Source organism: Ornithodoros turicata, chromosome 6, assembly GCF_037126465.1.
Source record: "Ornithodoros turicata isolate Travis chromosome 6, ASM3712646v1, whole genome shotgun sequence".
Classification (NCBI taxonomy): Eukaryota; Metazoa; Arthropoda; class Arachnida; order Ixodida; family Argasidae; genus Ornithodoros; species Ornithodoros turicata.
In genome coordinates, this window is record NC_088206.1 from 56,408,921 (window position 1) to 56,428,646 (window position 19,726).

General features: G+C 43.6%; 1 protein-coding gene across 3 annotated transcripts in view; it reads right to left on the reverse strand.

Moving 5' to 3' along the window:
- The window catches only part of LOC135396773 (spectrin beta chain, non-erythrocytic 1-like), a 161,824-nt gene that overhangs the window by 83,275 nt on the left and 58,823 nt on the right, over window positions 1-19,726 (reverse strand). For all 3 annotated transcript variants that reach the window (XM_064627932.1, XM_064627933.1, XM_064627931.1), the window contains exons 6-17: window positions 18,929-19,125; window positions 18,731-18,843; window positions 18,456-18,643; window positions 16,268-16,493; window positions 16,000-16,131; window positions 15,306-15,388; window positions 15,100-15,238; window positions 13,172-13,389; window positions 9,755-9,932; window positions 9,189-9,389; window positions 7,446-7,658; window positions 5,928-6,122 (exon numbers count right to left, since the gene is read on the reverse strand). In XM_064627932.1, coding sequence (XP_064484002.1) covers window positions 5,928-6,122; window positions 7,446-7,658; window positions 9,189-9,389; window positions 9,755-9,932; window positions 13,172-13,389; window positions 15,100-15,238; window positions 15,306-15,388; window positions 16,000-16,131; window positions 16,268-16,493; window positions 18,456-18,643; window positions 18,731-18,843; window positions 18,929-19,125 — 2,083 coding nt within the window. The remainder of the gene's footprint in view (window positions 1-5,927; window positions 6,123-7,445; window positions 7,659-9,188; window positions 9,390-9,754; window positions 9,933-13,171; window positions 13,390-15,099; window positions 15,239-15,305; window positions 15,389-15,999; window positions 16,132-16,267; window positions 16,494-18,455; window positions 18,644-18,730; window positions 18,844-18,928; window positions 19,126-19,726) is intronic.

A 19,726-nucleotide genomic window follows, 5' to 3' on the forward strand; every position in this document is an offset into this window, starting at 1 on the left:
GACATAGCTGCAGACTTGCCTGCCGGAAAACTTGCATTGCCATACCGATCAGGTCGGAAAACCCTAGGCAGGGAACAGACTGGGAGATTGCGACACACATACTATCTCCAACAATCCCAAACAGCAGACGCTTTTGTCATTCCCTTACCTAATCTCCCAAAAAGAGCTGTTTCAAAGCCTTCATAAGAGGGAATGGAACCTTTCAGGAAAGGGAATCTAGGATAGGGTGTTGGATTTACGCTGCTGTGTGGCGGAGGGATTCTTTGTACCCCTTTAGCCCGCGATATGGCGCCACAGGGAGGCGCAAAATGCAGCGCGTTACCAACCTTCACATTTTATCATATATCGAGAGAACAGATAATCGGATGTGGATGATCCTCGTGTTAAAATGCTCTAGAAAGATCTTTGCTTTGCCGCTCCAGGAAACTTTCCGCATAGGTCTCTTAGTTTTTTTATCAGAGCGTGTCAAAGCTTGAGTATCCAATTTTGGTAATTTTTTGTACTTCAATAACTCGTTTAGAAAAATGTATTGAGAAAAGCAATATCTTTTTCCTGAAGCGACAAAGCGCATTCCCGAATGCTATCCAACAAGACCAGTTTCGTGAAAATCGGTTCATTATTTACCGAAAGAGACTGCAAAGTTTGTCCCATAGAAAATACATGGGGCCGCCGGAGGTGGTATCCCCTCTTAAGGAAAGTTCTGACCAAGGGCAAGCAATGTCATAGCCCGAAAGGGAAGTCGGCGATTACACAAAGGGTGCCCTCTTCAAAAGGAGCGAGGACCCTTGCCGGTGGTGGCAGACTGCCGGACATTTTAATACCCCATGTTGGCACGGGCTGCTTTGAAGTATTTGGCCATCCCAGCAACGTCTGTGCCAAGTGAGAGAGTGTTCTCAACTGCATGAAATATAGTTAGTGCCAGAAGAGAACGTATTCTCCCTCAAAATGTTGAGCAGTTGCTTTTTCTTCATGATAACTTAAGAATGACAATGTCACAATTGTCCATCAGTACAAGAGTCTTTTCAGCTTAAAGTGCTTTGAATGACCATGTCACAATTGTATAGGGAATACAAGAGTCTTTTCAGCTTCAAGTGTTTCGTCATGAATGACCATATCACAATTGTATAAGCAATATAAAAGTCCTTTCAGCTCAAATGCTTTGTCATTTGTCCCATTACAACCATCATGTTGGTTAAGTGCTACGACTGTGTTACATTCATGGACAAAATTTTTAGCATGTAACAGCACAGTTAGGCCATATTTTACGCCGTGATATTCGATATTCGATTCGATATTCGGAGGAAGGCTTTTTAATATTCTAATGCTATTCGTATTCGAAGATTTCACTATTCGCACACCTCTACTTAAAACTTCAAGCTTTAATTAGAGCTGCCGATTTTCGGCGTCTATTTTTGGCGCAAACGTTTTATAACGCAGAAAATATCACAATTTGACAAAACATCTCCCCAGGAATAAAGGCTGGAAATGCTGAACCCTAGTTATATATAAGGCCCTCAGTTTTTGGGTTTTATTTTTTGTGAAAATCGGGGGGTAAATATCGGGTTGAAAATGAGGGCCTGCCAAACAGGGTAAAATCGGGTGATATATTGAGAAGTGATGCATTTTCGGGTGGAAAAAAAAAAAAAAAAAGACACCTTTTTGTGTTGAAATTAAGTGAAAGAATATTTATTAAGAGACTGGAGGATAATTCACTGTATAACCACTAAGGCTTGCACTGGCCCCCATTTACAAAAAGAATAAGTTGCATGTTCAGCAAAGCATCATCCATCAATGAGCATTGAGAGCATGCTTGAGGCTCCAGGCTGATTCTGCTCTCACAAAACTCCTTAACTCAAGCGCAGATTGCTCCGTCCGTCATCTTCTTGTGCTCGCGTTGGTATGCCTCGTATATCGTTGGCTGTTGCTGCATCCTTTCTTTCAATTCCGCGTACCTTGCTGATACAAGATACTTAGAGCCTGAAGTTTTAGGGTTTTACCCGATTCTTCCCCGAATTGAAGGTTGCCTCTTTAGGGTGAAACCCGATTTTTACCAGGCAAATTGCCTTCTCTGGGACGTCTGTAGGAATGCACCAACTTACTAGTTTGGCAGAAAAATGCAGTTACATCACCATTTGTACCAAACCGCTACAGTTCGTTTGAATAACTGAGCCCGATTTCTCCCCGATTTTAGCATAATGGAAGTTTTTTCACCTGAATTTGCATGAATTTAGTGCACATGTGTATTTATCCGATTTCTACCCCCCAAATTTAGAAAAAAATATTTCCAGAAAACTTCAGGCTCTACAGATACTACCTTACCCGGAAAAACGGTTTCTTTTCCGGGTCCGTAACCATCTCCATGGAGCAATACTTGCACACCAATGTCTCCATCGCGCCCTCACCTATTCCCTTTTTGATAACTCTGAGGGGTGCCTGTTGAGATGCCCAAGATTGGAGCGATTTGTGTTTCCATCCCATTTTTTACACTAGAAATCGGACCTGCATGCAAGCGCCCGCAAATCCAAACCCGACGTGTTTTGTTTACTTCACCAGCATAAAAGTCGGACGCGGCACGCACACATTCTGATTGATTCTGATTGGTCGTTCTTGCGGCTGGCGCAATTGCAGTCGTTTTGAATGTGTTCCACTAAAAGCCAAGCGAAGCGCTGCCACAGTCGAGGCCGTTTTGGCAGTCGAGGCGCGGTCGCAGCGATTGCCGTAGTTCGCACGTTTGCGGTCGTTAAGTCAGCATTTATGCTCATGCTCAAAGCCTTCTCTTTGTCTTTCGTGCTAGTAAAAACTGTTGATTCTGAACCGTACTTCTAGACACGGTTTTTCATACCACAAGCATGATCCGTCCAGTGTATGTAACCTCGTTATAAGTAACAGTGTTACTGTAATCCCTACTTTTCTAGTACCTTACTTTTCAATCCCTACTTTTTCAGTAGCAAAACAGTAATCCTGCTACTTTTTAAAATGTAAGTGGGACAAACATTTCAGATACAAATTTGTGGTAGCGTGATCCTGTAATGTTACTCATACCGGTACCCTCGTAGCTCAACAAAAACTTCTTCATCGCCCACATTTCTTACTTTTGAACAGTGTCATTGGTAGGGGTGTGCGAATATTCGAGTTCTCGAATTCTAATCGAATATCAAACGCTCGAACTATTCGATTCGCGAATCGAATATCCAATATTCGATTTTTCGAATATTCGACTATTCCACGAATATAAACGATACAACCCGAAAGTGGGCTTCACCTGATGCTTCCGTGCATGAGGTGAAGCCTGCTTTACGAAATTGCCCTTGCTGCGACACAGGCGGGACAGTGTTTAGTTTAAGATAACGTTATCCAAAGTTAGTTTTGTAGACATCGTCTGTGGAAGGAGTGGCGCCCCTCCCACATGCAGTTTAGCGGTGCCGACGAGGGACTTTGATTTGATGTCTGTGAGGTTGCCTTTAAAAAGTTAGGACTCTTGAATAATGACTACAGCCCACGAACAAGAAGGGTGTCCTAAAGATGTCCTTTACGTCTAAAATTTCAGTAGTGCAACTTCCTAGGGCGAGTGCAAAGAAACTACAGGGTGTTCATGGCAAAGCTGAGGCAGGATGCCAATTCGTTTGTTTCACAAATGGCCTGTGGTTGTCTGAAACATTTACAGCCCCAGCCGTGTAACATGCTACTGCTTGACATAAAATTTTGAAATGAAGGTAACCACTCCAGTATTCCAGTAAGTGCGGGCTCACCTGAAAAGCAGGAAGCAGTCTCACGTAAAATTAAAGAGTAGGGGCTTTTAGCAGAACAACTGCACGTCTCTCTTGTGACAGATAATGCCAGAAAAATTACACTAAAGCCATCGGCTACAAAATGAAAACTTTTGGTGCGAAAGTCGCATATTGTAAATTTTGCACGAATATTCGATATTCGATTCGGTATTCGGAATTTTTTCCTCCATTCGATTCGATATTCGATTAGACTTAAAATATTCGGATTCGCACGCCCCTAGTTACTGGTACCACGACATGCTCTCCATAACAGGGATTATACTTGGAGGGAGTGACCTTCAGTTTTGTCTGAGGGTAATGTGATTATAAATTCCATCTTTCAATTATGAATTCCGCCAGGGTGTTGTTGACTGCAAACAGAGGTCAAAGCTTTTGCAATATACTCAGAGTTCTGTAGCGAAGGTTAAGTGCACTAAAGACAAACAGTAACCTTAATCGCCAGCTCTTGTTAAATGTCAACCACAATGTTTAACCAGGAATTAAGATTTCTCTTTTCTGCTGCTAGACTTTTCTGTTGTTGCCTAGTTCACATTTACACAAATGAAGTGTTAGCACGAGTATGTTCAAGAAGTGTGCTTTTTGTGCCCCTTAATTCAAATTTCAGCAAAGGTAGCCATAAAGTTTTGCGTTTCCTCTTATGGGTAACAGTAGAGGTACACCGTTACTTTAAAAAACTTGTATCGATATCGGTATTTCACTAATTGCTCAAGTTACAGTTGTCAGTATCATGTTAGACTTAGCACTAAATGGGCCAGTTGGTACATATCTGGTGACTGGTGGCACGAACACAAGAACTAAGACGGACACAACTTCAGCTGCAGAGCCGCCCAGTACCATGTTACATTACAACGGTAATGGGTACAACACTGGTTCTGCCAGAGTCGTCACCTTTGTTGTTATGTCCACGGCTTTCCATTTCACAGTAGAGGCTAATGAACATGGCCTGGAGACCACAGTGCTACTCAAACCACACTAGATGGGGCTTCTGTAATGATAATCCACAAAACAACACGGATGGAGCGACAATGGCAGGGCACAAACTGAAAACGTGTGAAACCACATGATCTCAGTTTCGTGCAGATTTGTTTTTCTCTCACTCTCACTCTCTTTTTCATTATCCTTCTGTGGTATCCACGGGTGGTATGTAGATGGGAAGTAGCGACATGAGCCACTTTGTGTGATGAGACTGTGTCATTGCTCTAATATATGTTCATAATAAGTTAATACAGTAGAATCTCGATGATACGAATCTCACGGGGTCGCGGAAAAAATTCGTATAATCCAAAATTCGTATCAAACGAATTAAACTAAAATAAAAATTGAGGCAAGAAAATAGACAGTGACTGCTCATTTTCCGTTGCTGTCAATGAAAGAGGTTGGTTGTAACGCTTCTGTGTCTCCGTTTTTGGCCAAAGCTGCCCAAATACGCAAGATGATTCAAAAGACGTAGCACATGCTTTTCACCGCGCGACAGTGGTCTAAAGCGAGCTTCTCCTAAAGCAAGCAGGCGTTAGGTGAAGCCGACTTGCGAAATGGCGACGCGTAATGTTGCCACAAGTTGTCCTGATATGTTCCCTCCACGTGTTCTGCGGTTCTGGTCGCTGTTTTCCGCCAGAGCGATGTCACACAGCTTCGCGGTTTATTGTTGCGAGGGGGTAAAAAGGTCAAAACAGAGATAAGGTTCCAGGCCGTTCAATCCCTTTGATCTCATCTCCACCACCACCACCAAAAGGAAAGTCATTGCTTGCATTGCGCTACATGATGTAAGGAAGTTCGTGGCGAGGATCGCCCTCCCTTTTCGAAAGACGCAGCAGCATGACTCGCGCGCGCTCGCGTCACGGGGGAACGACCTCTGTCATATCCTCGGCTCATTCGTATCATCTGTAAAGGCAAGATAACGCGTTCGTATCATCCGAACTCTAATACATGGGAAGAATAGGCAATCCGGCCGGGACCGGAAAATAATTCGTATCATCCCGAAATCCGTATCATCCGTGATCGTATCATCGAGAACTTACTGTAACATGCTACAATAATGTGTTAATACACAGTACACGCATTTGTTGTGCCATTATAAGTGGCCTCATCTGTACCACCAGTGTTTACAAGGTTATCCGGTGCAAACAAGAAGCAACTAACCTCGCCACGTTGCATCTCAATGCCTTGTCCACTGAAAGGGTAAAGGGCTCGCACTTGGGGCACTTTCCTCTCTTCGGTAACTTCCTTCAACACTTCTTTTTCCACAAGTTCTTCTACCCATTCTTCCTTGGGTTGTTGCACTGTTGTCCACTCCTCTTCTTCCGGTTCCACATCTTCAGCCACAGCATCTAGGAGCTACAAAAGAAGGAACAACAACAACTTTATTTATGATGATGTCTGGGGAGTTTCATCGTCAGGGACGATACAAAAGAAGGAAAAAAGGCCATTCAGATGCCCACTCGTAAGTAGAGTCTGAAGCTTTAGGGTTTAACCTGATTCTTCCCTAAATTTGCACCCCGAATTGAAGGTTGCCTCTTTAGGATGAAACTCGATTTTTATCTGGCAAATTGCCCTCACTGGGATGTCTGCAGGTATGCACTAACTTACTTGTTTGGCAACAAATGCAGTTACATTACCGTTTGTACCAAACCACTACAGTTAGTTTGAGTAACTGAGCCTGATTTCTCCCTGAATTTAGCATACTGGAAGTTTTTTTCACCCAAATTTAAGCGTATACGAAGAGGGGAGTCAAGTCCTGTAGATCACATAAACAAAATACAGAAACCGACACTGAAGATTTTTGTTTAAGTTTAATTTGTACAAGCTTTCGCGTGGAGGTCCACGGGAAGTCCACAGGAGGTTCACCCAAATTTGCGTGAATTTAGTGCACATGTTTATTTACCCAATTTTCACCCCCCAAATTTAGAAAAAAATATTTCCCAAAAACTTCAGGCTCTACTCATAAGCTTGCTTCTGAAATATAAGAGTTTGTTCAAGTCTAACAACGTCATGCCACATACACGAACGTGTAATCCTGTTCCTTGGACAAGTTGAACACAGGCTTAGTGTTGTGCCGTGCAAGCAAATCAGTGTTTAGTTTTCAGGAACGTTCAGAGATTTTGATGGAGAATAGAAGGCTGAGGACTCGAGCATCAACATGGCACCATACACCATACTGTTGGGTCATGTATTGGACATCCTGGACCGATGATAATTATTTATAAAAAGACAAACTTACACAAAATACATTATCCAATTAGTCGCAAACGCAAACAACAGAACAAACCATGCTGACCATAAAAATGAAATAAAGAAAATACTGTCAGACACTTTCTCAACTCTCCTTGCCACATTAATGTGGCAAGGAAACAGGTTTGGCAAGGTGAGATTGTTTATTGGGGTTGATCCTGGAACTTGCAGAAACTAGAGCGAGCGATTGTGCGTGATACGATGATCACAATGGCAATCGTCTGTCTCACAATACCACCAAATGTAGTAATGAAACAAACATGCTTTCATTAATAGAATTACATAAGCGGCATGAGTGCACAAACAACCACCAGCTCGAGATGCAAACACAACAGAAATATGGATACCACCTAACCAACCCATGCACTCCTCTACTGACAGCAACACAGATCTACTGCTTTGCAGAAATTGGGGGCATAGGATACTCACACTCAACGATGCCAGACCCGACTTAATCATCTTGTCTGCCTGATCGTTGAGACGCTGAATGTCAGATCCGTATGCCTTAATCTCGCTCTCCAAGCTGCCGTGGCGCTGCAGAAGAGCTTGGGCACTTGGCTCATCTTCTCCATAGTCGTGGCTCGTTACGAGGGGAAGCTTCTCGCGCATCCATGACTCGGCCTCGTTGGCATCAGCGTGATACTACAAGGCAAAGATATAAAATGCAATATAAATGACAATGGGTATAGGCACTGTCCAAGAATGGTTGAGTTTCTTGGAAGGAGCTTTCCCAAAAGAAAGGGCATGTGGTGGGAAATATGATGTAGCGAGAAACCCGACAGGCATTCAACAGTAATGAAAGCTCTGCCATGTAAAAGGGCTATGGATCAGTCCTCAGATGGGCATCATTGCATACTACTCAATAATTTGCACCAAAAGTTCTACAAAGTGACACCTGAGTTAATGCAGAGTGTAAAAAAAGTCCACTTTTTTAAATGTCCACTCACACACACTCTATTGCATGTACTCTTCCCACCTTCCCATGCAGACACCTGCACGAGATGACCTTAGCCTCGTTCTGAAAGTGGTTTGGATATTCCATTCCTTTCAAGTGTTGTGGCACAGTAACTTTTTGATGGGTTAACAAGATCTATATCCACACTCACCGCTTACATAACTGCGCTTCACCGGAAATAGGTGACAGTCAGTATTATTCAATCTGACCATGAATGCACATGGTGGGAAGAGTGTTTATATTAACTAAATGCGAGTGACATGTGCTTCAATACTTGATTTGTATTTTATACAGATGAAGATCATGATGGTTAATTTAACATTCAGAAATTTTTCGAATAAAAGCTAGGAGAATGACAAAGTATATAGGATGTCATCCTTCTGGTAGAAGTCACGTTTAACAAGAGCGCATTCAATCTATTGTAGTTTGGCATATCACGCGTTGTGACTTCTTCAGTGAAAATTTCGCAAAAGTCTCAAATCTACATCTCTTCTATGTACAGTCAATCCCACTTATTAGGATCTTCGATAAGGATCACTCCGATATTGCTATCAAATTTCTGGTTCCCCTCAGCTTGCCCATAGACCTCTACCCGAGAAATGTCATCATGATGTTGGTAGACCGACCGGAACCGAAACAAAGCGGAAGGGGAGGTATGGGTTCCACGAATGGGCACTTGTTCACTGGCTGCCTCCTATGAAAGAAAAGTAGGACCGAAGGTTGCGTCCCTTTCAGGGACCATCGTAATCTCCTCATGACTGTGGCTTTCGGGCGCGACCTTGTTCGCCCCTAGTTTCGAGCGTAGTTCAACTCTACCAAATTGGTGGCGCTGTCCAACACTATGACGTTATTTGTTGCAAACAGGGAGAGGTTTATTGGAGCACAGGTAAACAAGACTTAGATGTAACAACCATCATGAAAGTGCTTGATCATGTACAGTGATCAGAGTTATCCCGTGCAAAAACCGAGAAGCAAGATTCCCTTTGCAGTTTTTCCTCCTTTGAGAAACAAGGAAGAAGGCAGCTCTACTTTATCATCACACCCCACAGCTGCACAAAACCACTTGCATACTGGTGGAGGATACTAGGACCAGTTGCAAGAAACATGTGTTGTGCTTTCCTAGTGAGTGATATGAAATTTGCCAAGCACAAATCCATCACGTGCAAAATTATTGCGCAGAACATGGTATTACAAAGAGCTTTGTCAGGAGTGCCCACCTGGAAGGCCTCATACGCATCTTCTAGCCGTTTCCGCTTGGATGCCGCAAGGTCAGCTAGTTCAGCCCAGCGGGAACGTAACACAGCGAGACGCTGCTCCACATCTGCGGCCTCGCTGTGGTGCTCAGCTATGAGCTTGTCTCCTGCTTTCACAACTTTTTGAACACAGCTTTCATGACCCTTGATCTCAGCTTCCAATGCCTGCAAAAAATGATTGGCATTGTTTGGTACGTGCACTACCTTTAGCAGATTCTTGTATCCAGATAGACAGTGTATATCCAGATTAGCTCAATCTTGCTGAAAGTATTAATGCCCATTTTAGCCACCTGCTGGGACCTCAGTACCAATGACCACCCTTAAATTTGTAATGCTAAATAATAAGAATTATGTAGTTCCATTGCATGATAATCTAGAAGATCTGGGAAGATGTTGCAAACTCTTGAATGGATACCTCTAAGTCATTATGCCTCTTAGTTCAAAATGAACGGCTTACGGTACACAGAATGCCGAGCGTAGCTGGTTTAATGTAGCTAAAGCATATGAAGGTGTTCTGTTGTTTCACTTGCCTTGTGCTTCTGCTGTTGAGAAACCAGCGCAAGTAAGTCCTTGCCTGCCACAACAGTCTTGCAAATACACTGTTTTTCTGTTATCCACGCATCCTCTTCTTCGTGGTCTTGTACGAACTGGAAGTAGGCTCTAGACTCATCCAACTGGTGCCTGCGCTCTGCTGCCAGCTTCACAAGGCTGAAAACAAAGCACAGGAATGACTGTTCAAAGATATGCTTGCAACTGCTATGACGTAAATGGTGAAACGCCTGGGGTGTTTTTCCGACGATTTCACGACATGTGCATGCGACCCCAGAAAAGCCAGTTTTCCAAAGCACGTGGAGAGCGTGACTACAGATATCTGCACGCGTCTAGATGCATTTTCTCATGGAATTAACAGAGTGCTAGCCGCCATGCACTAGAAAAAGTTGCGTATGAGTAGCTCGCACAAATAGTTGAGACAATATCCACCACACTAAATTTACTTCTACAGCTGAACGATATCTGGAACGAATAAACGTAGAAACCGTAGAAAACAATAGCAGTGGCACATTTTAAAAAAAACCTTGTGGTCGACGAATATGGCAACATCAGTGCACGTCGCTCGCTCTGTATGCATCCCATGCGTTTCTGGCACGGCTGTGCGAATACCAAAATTTGGAATGCGAATAATTTTTGAATAATTTAAACTCACTGCGAATATTTTCCGAATAGCTGAAATTCACTGCGAATAGTGAGGCTAGGAATTCGAATAATTCCGATTAGTACAGTGCAAGAGTTCTTCTATACAGCTGTTCTTTATTCATCAAATTGTACAGCTTGCAATAAATGTATTAAAGTAACAGATGTCAAGTACACCTTTGTAAACGCTAGTGTTACGCTATGACCTGTAGTGGCTAGAGGTTGCCATGGAGGAACATTAGCTGCCTCACATGTTAAGGAAGCAACAAAGCTCGACGTGGTGTGGCCACACTTCCAGCTACTGAAAAAGTCATTTCACTTGAGGCTGATGTGGCAGGGATGCCAAGGTACTTTCGTGCCAATTTTGCTACAGAAGGAAATCTGTGCTGACCAACTTCTTCCCACCACTTGCATGGATCAGTGCTCCTGCTTATTGTCCCTTCAGCCATATATGAGGTAACATCTCTTAATGGGTCTAAGTGGTGCAGACGTGCTTGAGTCATGGAATCCAAAGCTGACCACAGAGAAGAAGCTGCCGCACTAGTTGCTCCCTCTTTCTCCAACTCAGTGTCCACACTCACATCTATGTTCTCCGTGCCACTGATGCTTTCAGTCCACGGTAACCCGCGAGCAGCCGCTCTGAAGTTTCTAGCATTGTCGGTCACAATAAAAATGGGGAACTCATCTAGCGGTGTCTTCCAGCCAACCACAGCGTCTTGGGGAGTGAACGCTATTTGAGCTGCCGTGTGCCGTCCGGAAAAACTAACTGTATCCAGGTTGTATCTCCTAACTTTGAAGTCCTCGTCAACAAAGTGACACGTGAGGCTGATGTAAGAGTCGCTGCTGCATGACGTCCACATATCGGAAGTGAATGACATCGCCTCCAGCCGACGTTGCAAAGCAATTTCCAGTTCCCTTTGTACCATACTTCTTGTGTCATGGTACAATGTGGGCACAAGGGACCTCGAAAGCGTTGTCCTCGAAGGAGGGTTGTAGTCGGGCAATGCTTCGGCTAACAGCTCTTTAAAGCCGAGGTCCTTGACGATGCTGTACGGTTGAAAGTCTAAAGCGACCATTCGCGCGATTTTCATGTCTAGAGCTTCTTTCCGTGCACGTGGCAGAACTCCTTTTCTCACGAAATGGTCAAGTTTCCGCTCTCCTTTCTTCGATTCATTCAACTTCCGGAACTCCCCGTAGAGAGCCACGTGCCTCTTCAGGTGGTTGACGAGGGTGGTCGTGGTTCCAGTAGGGGTCTTGATGCGTGCAGAACACTTGTTGCATATTGCGGCTGTGACAGACTCTCGCCTAAAGTACTCCCACACGGCGCTTCTATTTGCTCTATAGTGTGCCTCACTGTCGTCACCAACTTGTGCTGCGTCGACATCCATTGTTTGCCTCGTTCCACGCGCATGCACTCTCGGGTAGAGCCGGAGGAGAAGAGGAAACTCCCTCGCACGTGACTACCTGCCGGCAGGCGCGCAGGTCCGACTTGGGTTGGATTAGCTCGGCTCGGCTCGGCTCGGCTCGGCTCGGCTCGACACTTGACCCCAATGGCCGCGTGTTATGTTTCTTGCACATTTCTCGGATTCTTGATTTTTGCATTGTTCTTTTTCTTTTTTTTGCATGCTGGTATTCCAAAAATATTCGAAAACTTTCGAGTAATGCATTTTATATGCGAATAACAACCGAATTGCTCCAACTACTCGGTTTATATTCGAAAATTCGAATATTCGCACAGCCCTGGTTTCGGGTGGTCATCTCGCGAGTGTTTCTTCTCCGCACGTGCAAGGCCATGGCTTACACGTGACACTTTGACACTGAGAAAACGTTCCATGCATTTTGGGCTCAAGCCTGGCAACAGTACTCAACAAAGGCGGAAATGGAACCGGACACGTGAGCATGTTCACATGCCAAATGGTGCACAGGATCGGCTCCCAAATTCACTCAATTTTGGAGTATTTGGAACCTCTGGTTGTCAGTTTTTCACCTTTTCATACAGCACCAATTTATGTCTTCCAAGACTTCTATGTCATGTAACTCATCATGTCAAGTATCGTCATGTCTATGTGTGTAACTACCGTATTTACTCGCATACTTTTCGCCATGACATAATTTGCGCGCCCCTAGTTTAGCACTAAAAATGACGAGAAAACAAGAAATTGCAGAATTTGCGCACCTGCGTTTTCGCGCACAGATATCTAGCATGTGCGTCTCAGCGACCGTGGCAACTGCTTTTCGCAAGGCCGTCAGTGCTACGGAAGCTATTGCAGTGTTTTTGTTAGATTTGCGCACACTTTCCGATGATGGTTCACTGACTGCAAAACGCGGAAAGAAACACTGGACAAACACGTTATGACAAACCTTAAAGCACAACATGACAAAGTTGGCGAACATAGCGTGCTTTCGGTAGTCAAGTGCAACTAGCAGTGTCTTCCAGCAGCGTCTCGACGTATTTCACCGGTATATGAGCGATAGTGGGCCAGCATATTGCCTCCCGACCATCGGCAGTTGCGCGGTATTTGGGTACTTCTTTCGCGCTTGCGTGATGCAATGATGACGTCAATATTGGCTCTACCGACAGCCTATATGACTGGCATACTAAAATTTTGAAATGTTGCATCCTTTGATTATTGTAACGAACGTTCCCGCGTAATTTGCGCATCCCTAACTTTTCCCGACTTTTTTCGGGAGAAAAAGTGTGCAAATTATGCGAGTAAATATGGTATGTCATGTCCACATGCAGGTGACACACTCACTTGTCATAATCCCTGTTGAGTTCATCAAGCTTTTTCTGCAGTACAGGAGCTTCTCTGTGAGGCGCTCCTTGTGCTGCCAACAGTGCCTTGGACTGGTGAGTCAGCCGTTTGATGGCGTCCCCTTGAGATGCAAGATGCAGTTCTTCCAGGGCATGCTTTTGCAGAAGGTCTTCGACTGCAAGGAGGTGGCGTCCCTTTTCTCCTGATAGAAAGCTTCCCTAGAATCGGAATCACAAGGTTAGTGTTACTGTGACACTGGCTCTTCCTTGCTGGTAAAATGGTAGATGATGCCGTAACAAAATCAATGTGTACATATTCTTTGCTTGAGGCTACATTACAACGTTCAATTACTAGACGAAGTGTAATTTGCAATTATCCTATGTGTCTCAAAGCAGGGCAGCTCTTACTAACAGGAGAGGTATGTGTTATCAAAAGGCTGTCATCATTACTTTTCTAAGTAGTTAGCACAAGATTCAATTGTTTGAGACACCGCTTGCTGCAATTAAAAAATAGTATGTTTGAACTCACATGCTGCCTGTTGCTGAGCTTCCACACAACAAGTGTTACAGTTATTTTATTTAACTTTGTGCACTCCAAACATTACATGATAAAACAGTTTTGGCAGGCATGGAATTTCAAATAAATGCTGTGATTGGCCATTGTACAAGATTAGATTAATTACAGGATGATTCATTTATCGCGTGCATTACAAAACAACAAATAATGGAGCACTGTGGCCACGGTGCAACGCATACTGTACTGTCCAGTGTATAACACGCCCTCCCCAAAATTTGTGGTATTTTAAAACATGTACGACATATAATTAGATACTTATATTTTAGGGTTAAACCCGGTAAAACCCATTTTTTCCCCTCCCACCACCACCCGCTTCCCCCTGCCAAGTTCATGGTCACATTTCAGTAATATAACCTTGTGCATATAGTGTGTTAAACTTTGTCGTTGTTTACGCACTTCGCCTGTCAGACACCTTCTTTGGTAGTGAGTTCCTATTCAACAAACTCCACACCAGACCCCTCCCATAAGGGGAGATGTTTTCTGTCAACAGACTATACATGTAGCAAGTGACATATTACACTGCATATGTGATTAGTGTTTACTGTTTTTTAGAGCTGTGCAAATAGCAAAATTTCCATTGCAAATAGTTTACGAATATTTCACTTACACTGCAAATCGAATCCGAATAATTTCTTCAGATGACAAATCGAATTCGAATATTCAGAAAATGCCCAATATGAACAATTTCGAATACCTCATGGTGAAATGGTGAGACTGCATTAGTGGGATGAACTGCATTGAGAGTTGGTCAACATGTTCCACGCAGCCTGATTTGTGTGCATCTCCTCATTTCTACATTTACATTGTGAATTTCCTGTACGTTTTTTAGAAACTGCACATATTTCGATCTGTTACTGAACATAACTCTCATTGTTGGGAGCACATATACTGGAACCTGTAATGCCCAGAGTATAGTGTTGACCACGAGTTCACACAATTTGTAAACTTTAGTGACAGAATATTGTAAACAGTGCAAAGTGGGCTTCACCTAATGCTTAGACTAATGAGGTGAAGCCGACTTGCAGAACGAAGCCGCACACCAAAAGAAAAATGGTGGTAACGTGAAGTGGGCTTCATCTAATGCTTGCATGTAATGAGGCGAAGCCCACTTGCAGACTAGTGATAACGATACCTCGCTTCAGCACTATTCAAAAAAATTCGAAAATTTCTAATTCTGAAAACAGGTTGCGAAGAGCATTCGAATAGCATCAGATATTCGTTTCATATTCGAAATTTCGAATATTCGCACAGCTCTACTGTTTTTGTAACGGACTGCTGTCTGGATGCTCGATGGGGCACTCAGTAATTTCACATAGCATATAACAGGACAGGAAAGCATAATGGTTCCTCACCTCCATGTCTCTGATCTCTCCATGGAGTGTGTCGGCTTCACGTAGCAAGCTCATGAGCAGACTGACATTGCTTAAAGTGACACGGTGTTTCTCGAGCAGCTCCAGTAGGAGTTCCCAGCGCTCCATGATGTCTTGTTCACTGCAGTCCAATACAAGCACTACCTCAGATGGATATTCCATTTTCACCAAAAGGAACTTTTTCTCACCGTTTGCGAATCCTTGCTTTCCCATGATAGTTCTCAAGTTCGAGGTTATCCGCCATCTGCGTAATGTTTTCAAACCTCTCCACCTGCAAAAATTTTGGCCATATGCATCACTGCTCAAGGAAGTCTGAAACTCACTTCAGATGGCCTACGCTGGAAGAGTTATCTTTATTTAGAGCCTTGTGTTGTTGGATTAAACCTGGTGAAACCCATTTGTACACAGCAATTTTGCATCAGCCTCGCTTGGTATAGAAACCAGAAAAAAAAAGAAAAAAAAAAAAGGACGAACTCGCCAAGATGCAAATTCAGCCACCAATACATGCACTTGAGAATGCTAAGCTAAGCGCTAAGCTGAGCATTGCACATTCAGCACAGTCACTCTGCATGTCATGTTGATCTAGAATGCGACAAGTGCTTTCACCCCCCCCCCCCCCCCCCCCCGCTTTTTCATTCGAAAATCGCTTTTTCAACCCGATATTGCCCACTCTCTATCCTATTTACAGCCCTTGAAATAAAACCTATTCCTGAAAGCATAAAACATGAGAGCACAAGGGTGTATCTAATTATACAACACTGAATTTAAAGCATAAACATCACTATCATTTTTAACAGCTTGTACAGGAATCAATATCAACAGTACTGTGGTGAATTTCATGCACCTACCCTGAGAAATAGTGAATTTCATGCAAGAACCTACCCTAGCAAGGATGTCTGCACTAATTGCTTCATGTTTCTTGACAGTTGCCTCAACTTGAGCCAGATTGCTGCCATAGCGAGGGTCAGACAGGACCTGGATCATCTCCCGCAAGTAACCTTCCCTCACTGCGCTCTGAAAGTTGCAAACAGTAAGAGTAATTATGATCCTCACCTCTCCACTGTACTTTGCTTTACTTCGAAAAGTACGTTTGAGTTTCAAATCATCCTGTAGTTCCCAGTAACAGGCCACTGAAGGCTCTTTGTCGTACCTTTCGGTCGAATCGACAGGCCAAGTTTTCTAGTCTGTTCTGGCGCAGCAACTCTTTCCGCAGTGCAACTTCCCGAGCATGTTCAGCATCTTCCAGTTGCTCCCAGGCACGCTGAATGTCGTGAGCCATTTTGCCTTCGGGTGGAGTGTACAACGGCCGCCCCAGTGCCTTCTGTGACGTCTGTATGCTGAACAGCAGTGCTTCAATTTCACTGCGTTCTTTGTACCTGAACAGTCAGAAGAGTGTTTATCAATACATGCTGCGAAGCCACATAAGTAAGCACCCCGATTAAAAGTGTATCCAAGTAATATGTAGTCCCGTTTTAATGGAATGGTGAAAATTTCAATTTCTTTTTGCTGAATGCCCTGCAGGCTAACTTCGACAGTATCTAGTAAGAAAAAATGTTTCTACTTAAAAGGGTTGTTGGCCAAAAGAGCAGGGCAATTACAGAAGAGGAAATCACTGTGTCCGAAATAGCTCTCTGCGTTTGTGCTTCTTTTCCTCCGTGTTGCCCAAGCTCAGGCTCTTTCTTCGATAGAACATGCAACCGCTTCACGGTAGCAATAAATCATCATAATGTTTTAGTAGTGCTGGGACTTTCACACTACATTACACCTCTTGCACCTAAAAGACACTGAAAACTGAGTTGTGTGTAGCACTCTCTAGTGTGCATATACAGTTGCCAACCAATGTTTTGGACTTCTGGGAGCCACAGAACTAGTCTGATTATCGAGCAGTTCGAATTTTTAGTGAATTACATAAATCCTATTTATTTCAAAAACCTTCACTCAGAATATTCAAAGTTACTTCAAAAAACGAATCTACTGGCGAATTCGGGTGGTCATTTCGGAGCAACTTTTTTTGCCAGATCTCGAGCAGTCATGTTCGCTTGGTCAAAATGAAGCAAATCTCGCATGTTCGTGTGGCGCTTTCCGAGCGCTCGGAATTTGCTAGCTAGCACTTTTTTTGCCCGGTCTCAAAACGATCGAGCAGCAGATTGCTCAACTGTATCCGGTGTCGTCACATCCGCACTGCAATGGTGGCGAGTGCCCTCATTGGCCCGCATGTTGAAATCACGTGGTTTAGCAGATGACAGAACTCGAAGACTTGCGACCGCGACGCCCCCCGCGTGATCCAAGTACCTAAAACCGCTAGATTCCTAGCAATCATGTTCGGGTGGCAACGGTCACGTGATCCAGCTTGATCGCCGACCTAGCAATTTCCTAGCGCTCGGCTGTTTTGCTACGAAATGACCACCCGAATTCGCTATGTCTGCTTCGCTGCGCGAACAAGTGAAAACGTATCACGGCAAATTTCTGCGAGTATATCATCGATGTGTTCCCCACAGCAAGGATTGCTCATGTGAAAGGGGGCACATCAACGACATCCTCGTCATTGCCGTCGTTTTTACCTTTTTTTATGTTGCTGTGGAAGACGACATTGATGCAAACGTCGCTGAAGTATGAAACGGCAATGTCACATTAGCCTCTCTTGATCGTCGACGAATTTATGCCTTCGCCTCTACTAAGCACGCCTATCATAGTAACCTCATCGACATCCTTACTTGAAGTTGAAGTCAGCATTTCAATATTTCCGATACTCAAAGATACTCATAGTCGAACATATGTGTGTGAACTTTGGTTTTGGTCGCACTCAAATAAGATTCGCCTTCCCACACATGCGCACTGCACTTCTGTGCATGCATCGGGAATGGCGGAGGGCCTTAGTGTCGTAAAAACAGTACTTTTAAGGGTCGCAGGAGTACATTTTCCTGCCGCGTTTCTGTTGCTCGAGAGACGGTAAATCCCCAAAACCATGCAGGTTGAAGCGAGATGTTGGTTCTACAGGGCGTTTGACGGTGCCAACAGCTTTGTCTGAAAAATTACAATGTCTGAATTGTTGGAGTCCGAATTATAGGTCAGTGCATATATCACATTCCTGTCAACCTTCTTAGTGCAGGCATTGCACGTCTGGTTTGTGACCACGGAAATTTCTGACCCACCTCGGGATTAATTTTGAAAGTATGGGTGCATGCTCGAAAAATGCTAACTGTCTAGATGTGTGCTCAGAAAAATTTTGGCTTCTTTTCTATGTTGTTCTGCAACACCTCAAGGTTGTGCTACAACAAATTTCCACAACATAAAAAATAAAAAATATCCGTAAGTGTATCTGCCTTAGAAGGACTCACTTTGGTGGTTTCTCTACTGTACGATATTCCTTGAACCGCAGCAATTCTCCCTGGATACCTTCCAACGAGTTCGGAAAGTTCCTGTCTTCAAGTTCGATAACCTTTAACCGAATCCACTCCAGCAGGTTAGTGGTAAAGCGTTCATATCTAGTCTTCTGTTGGTCTGCATCCATCATTTGTGCCACAATCTATACAGAGAAGCAAAAATAAAGTTGAAAAAATACCCTTTATACGCAATACCCACACGGCCGGCATTAAAAGAATATGCTACTTACGTTGGCAATACGACGACCCTGCTTCATTTCATTCTTCATGCGAGCAAAGGTGTGATAATATGATGCAACGTATGTCATTACTGACTTCTCGTCTGGCTTATTTGTGTCAATGTCTGAAGTTTGAAAACGCATTCATTAAGCTCCGGGAGACATACCCCAAAAGTGAGATCAAGCTTATCGCTATTGTTCCGCACATACCTTCTGCGTCCAGAAGTCTGGGTATGCCCAACTCTCTTTGTGCAACATTAAAGGCATTGTTAAGGTTGTTGATGTGGTCAGCTGGTTGTAAAGCATTGTAGTCAAGGAGATCTGGACGATGTGAATGTATCAGTGCATTGAAGCCCAGTCCACTCCTCCAGCTTGAGCTAAAGTCTTGGATGTTCACTCCCGGATACCTTAAAATTGAAAGCCGTTGTCATTGGGGAAAAATGCAATATTGGACTAAAAGTCCTTGACCACTGCTGGACAAACTGGAAAGAGCTAACAAGCATTTGATTGTGCAATGTTCCTGCACCAGTGAATTTTTGTAGGCCACTGCCTCCTGTTAGTGTCCAAAACGCATACTGTAGAACCTTTATATTCACAAGCCCTTAATTGATGCAAAATTCAGGAAATTTCCAAGGGCACACCAAAATTTTGAGCAAGAATTAACACTTTGAAAACTATGCTGTCACTTTACTTTTTTTAACATTACTTTTATTATTAAACCTTTATTTTTACAGTTGGCTGTACAGGTCTCTAGTCAACATTTGAACCACTTTGTGGCACATGCAATGCTGCTTTCATCAAATGTGGTATGGAAAACCTCGAACTTAATTATCACGAAGCAAGCCAATCAAGCAATGAATTTTAGTAGAATTTAGTGCAGCAGCCATGCCATGAATGTGTGCCCTGTGCAAAGTTCATGAAGACGTGAAGCCGTGAAATTAAAGGGTTTTACAGCAGATGTGATGCTCGTCCTATGATGTGACACAGCTTTACTTTTTTATTCATAAA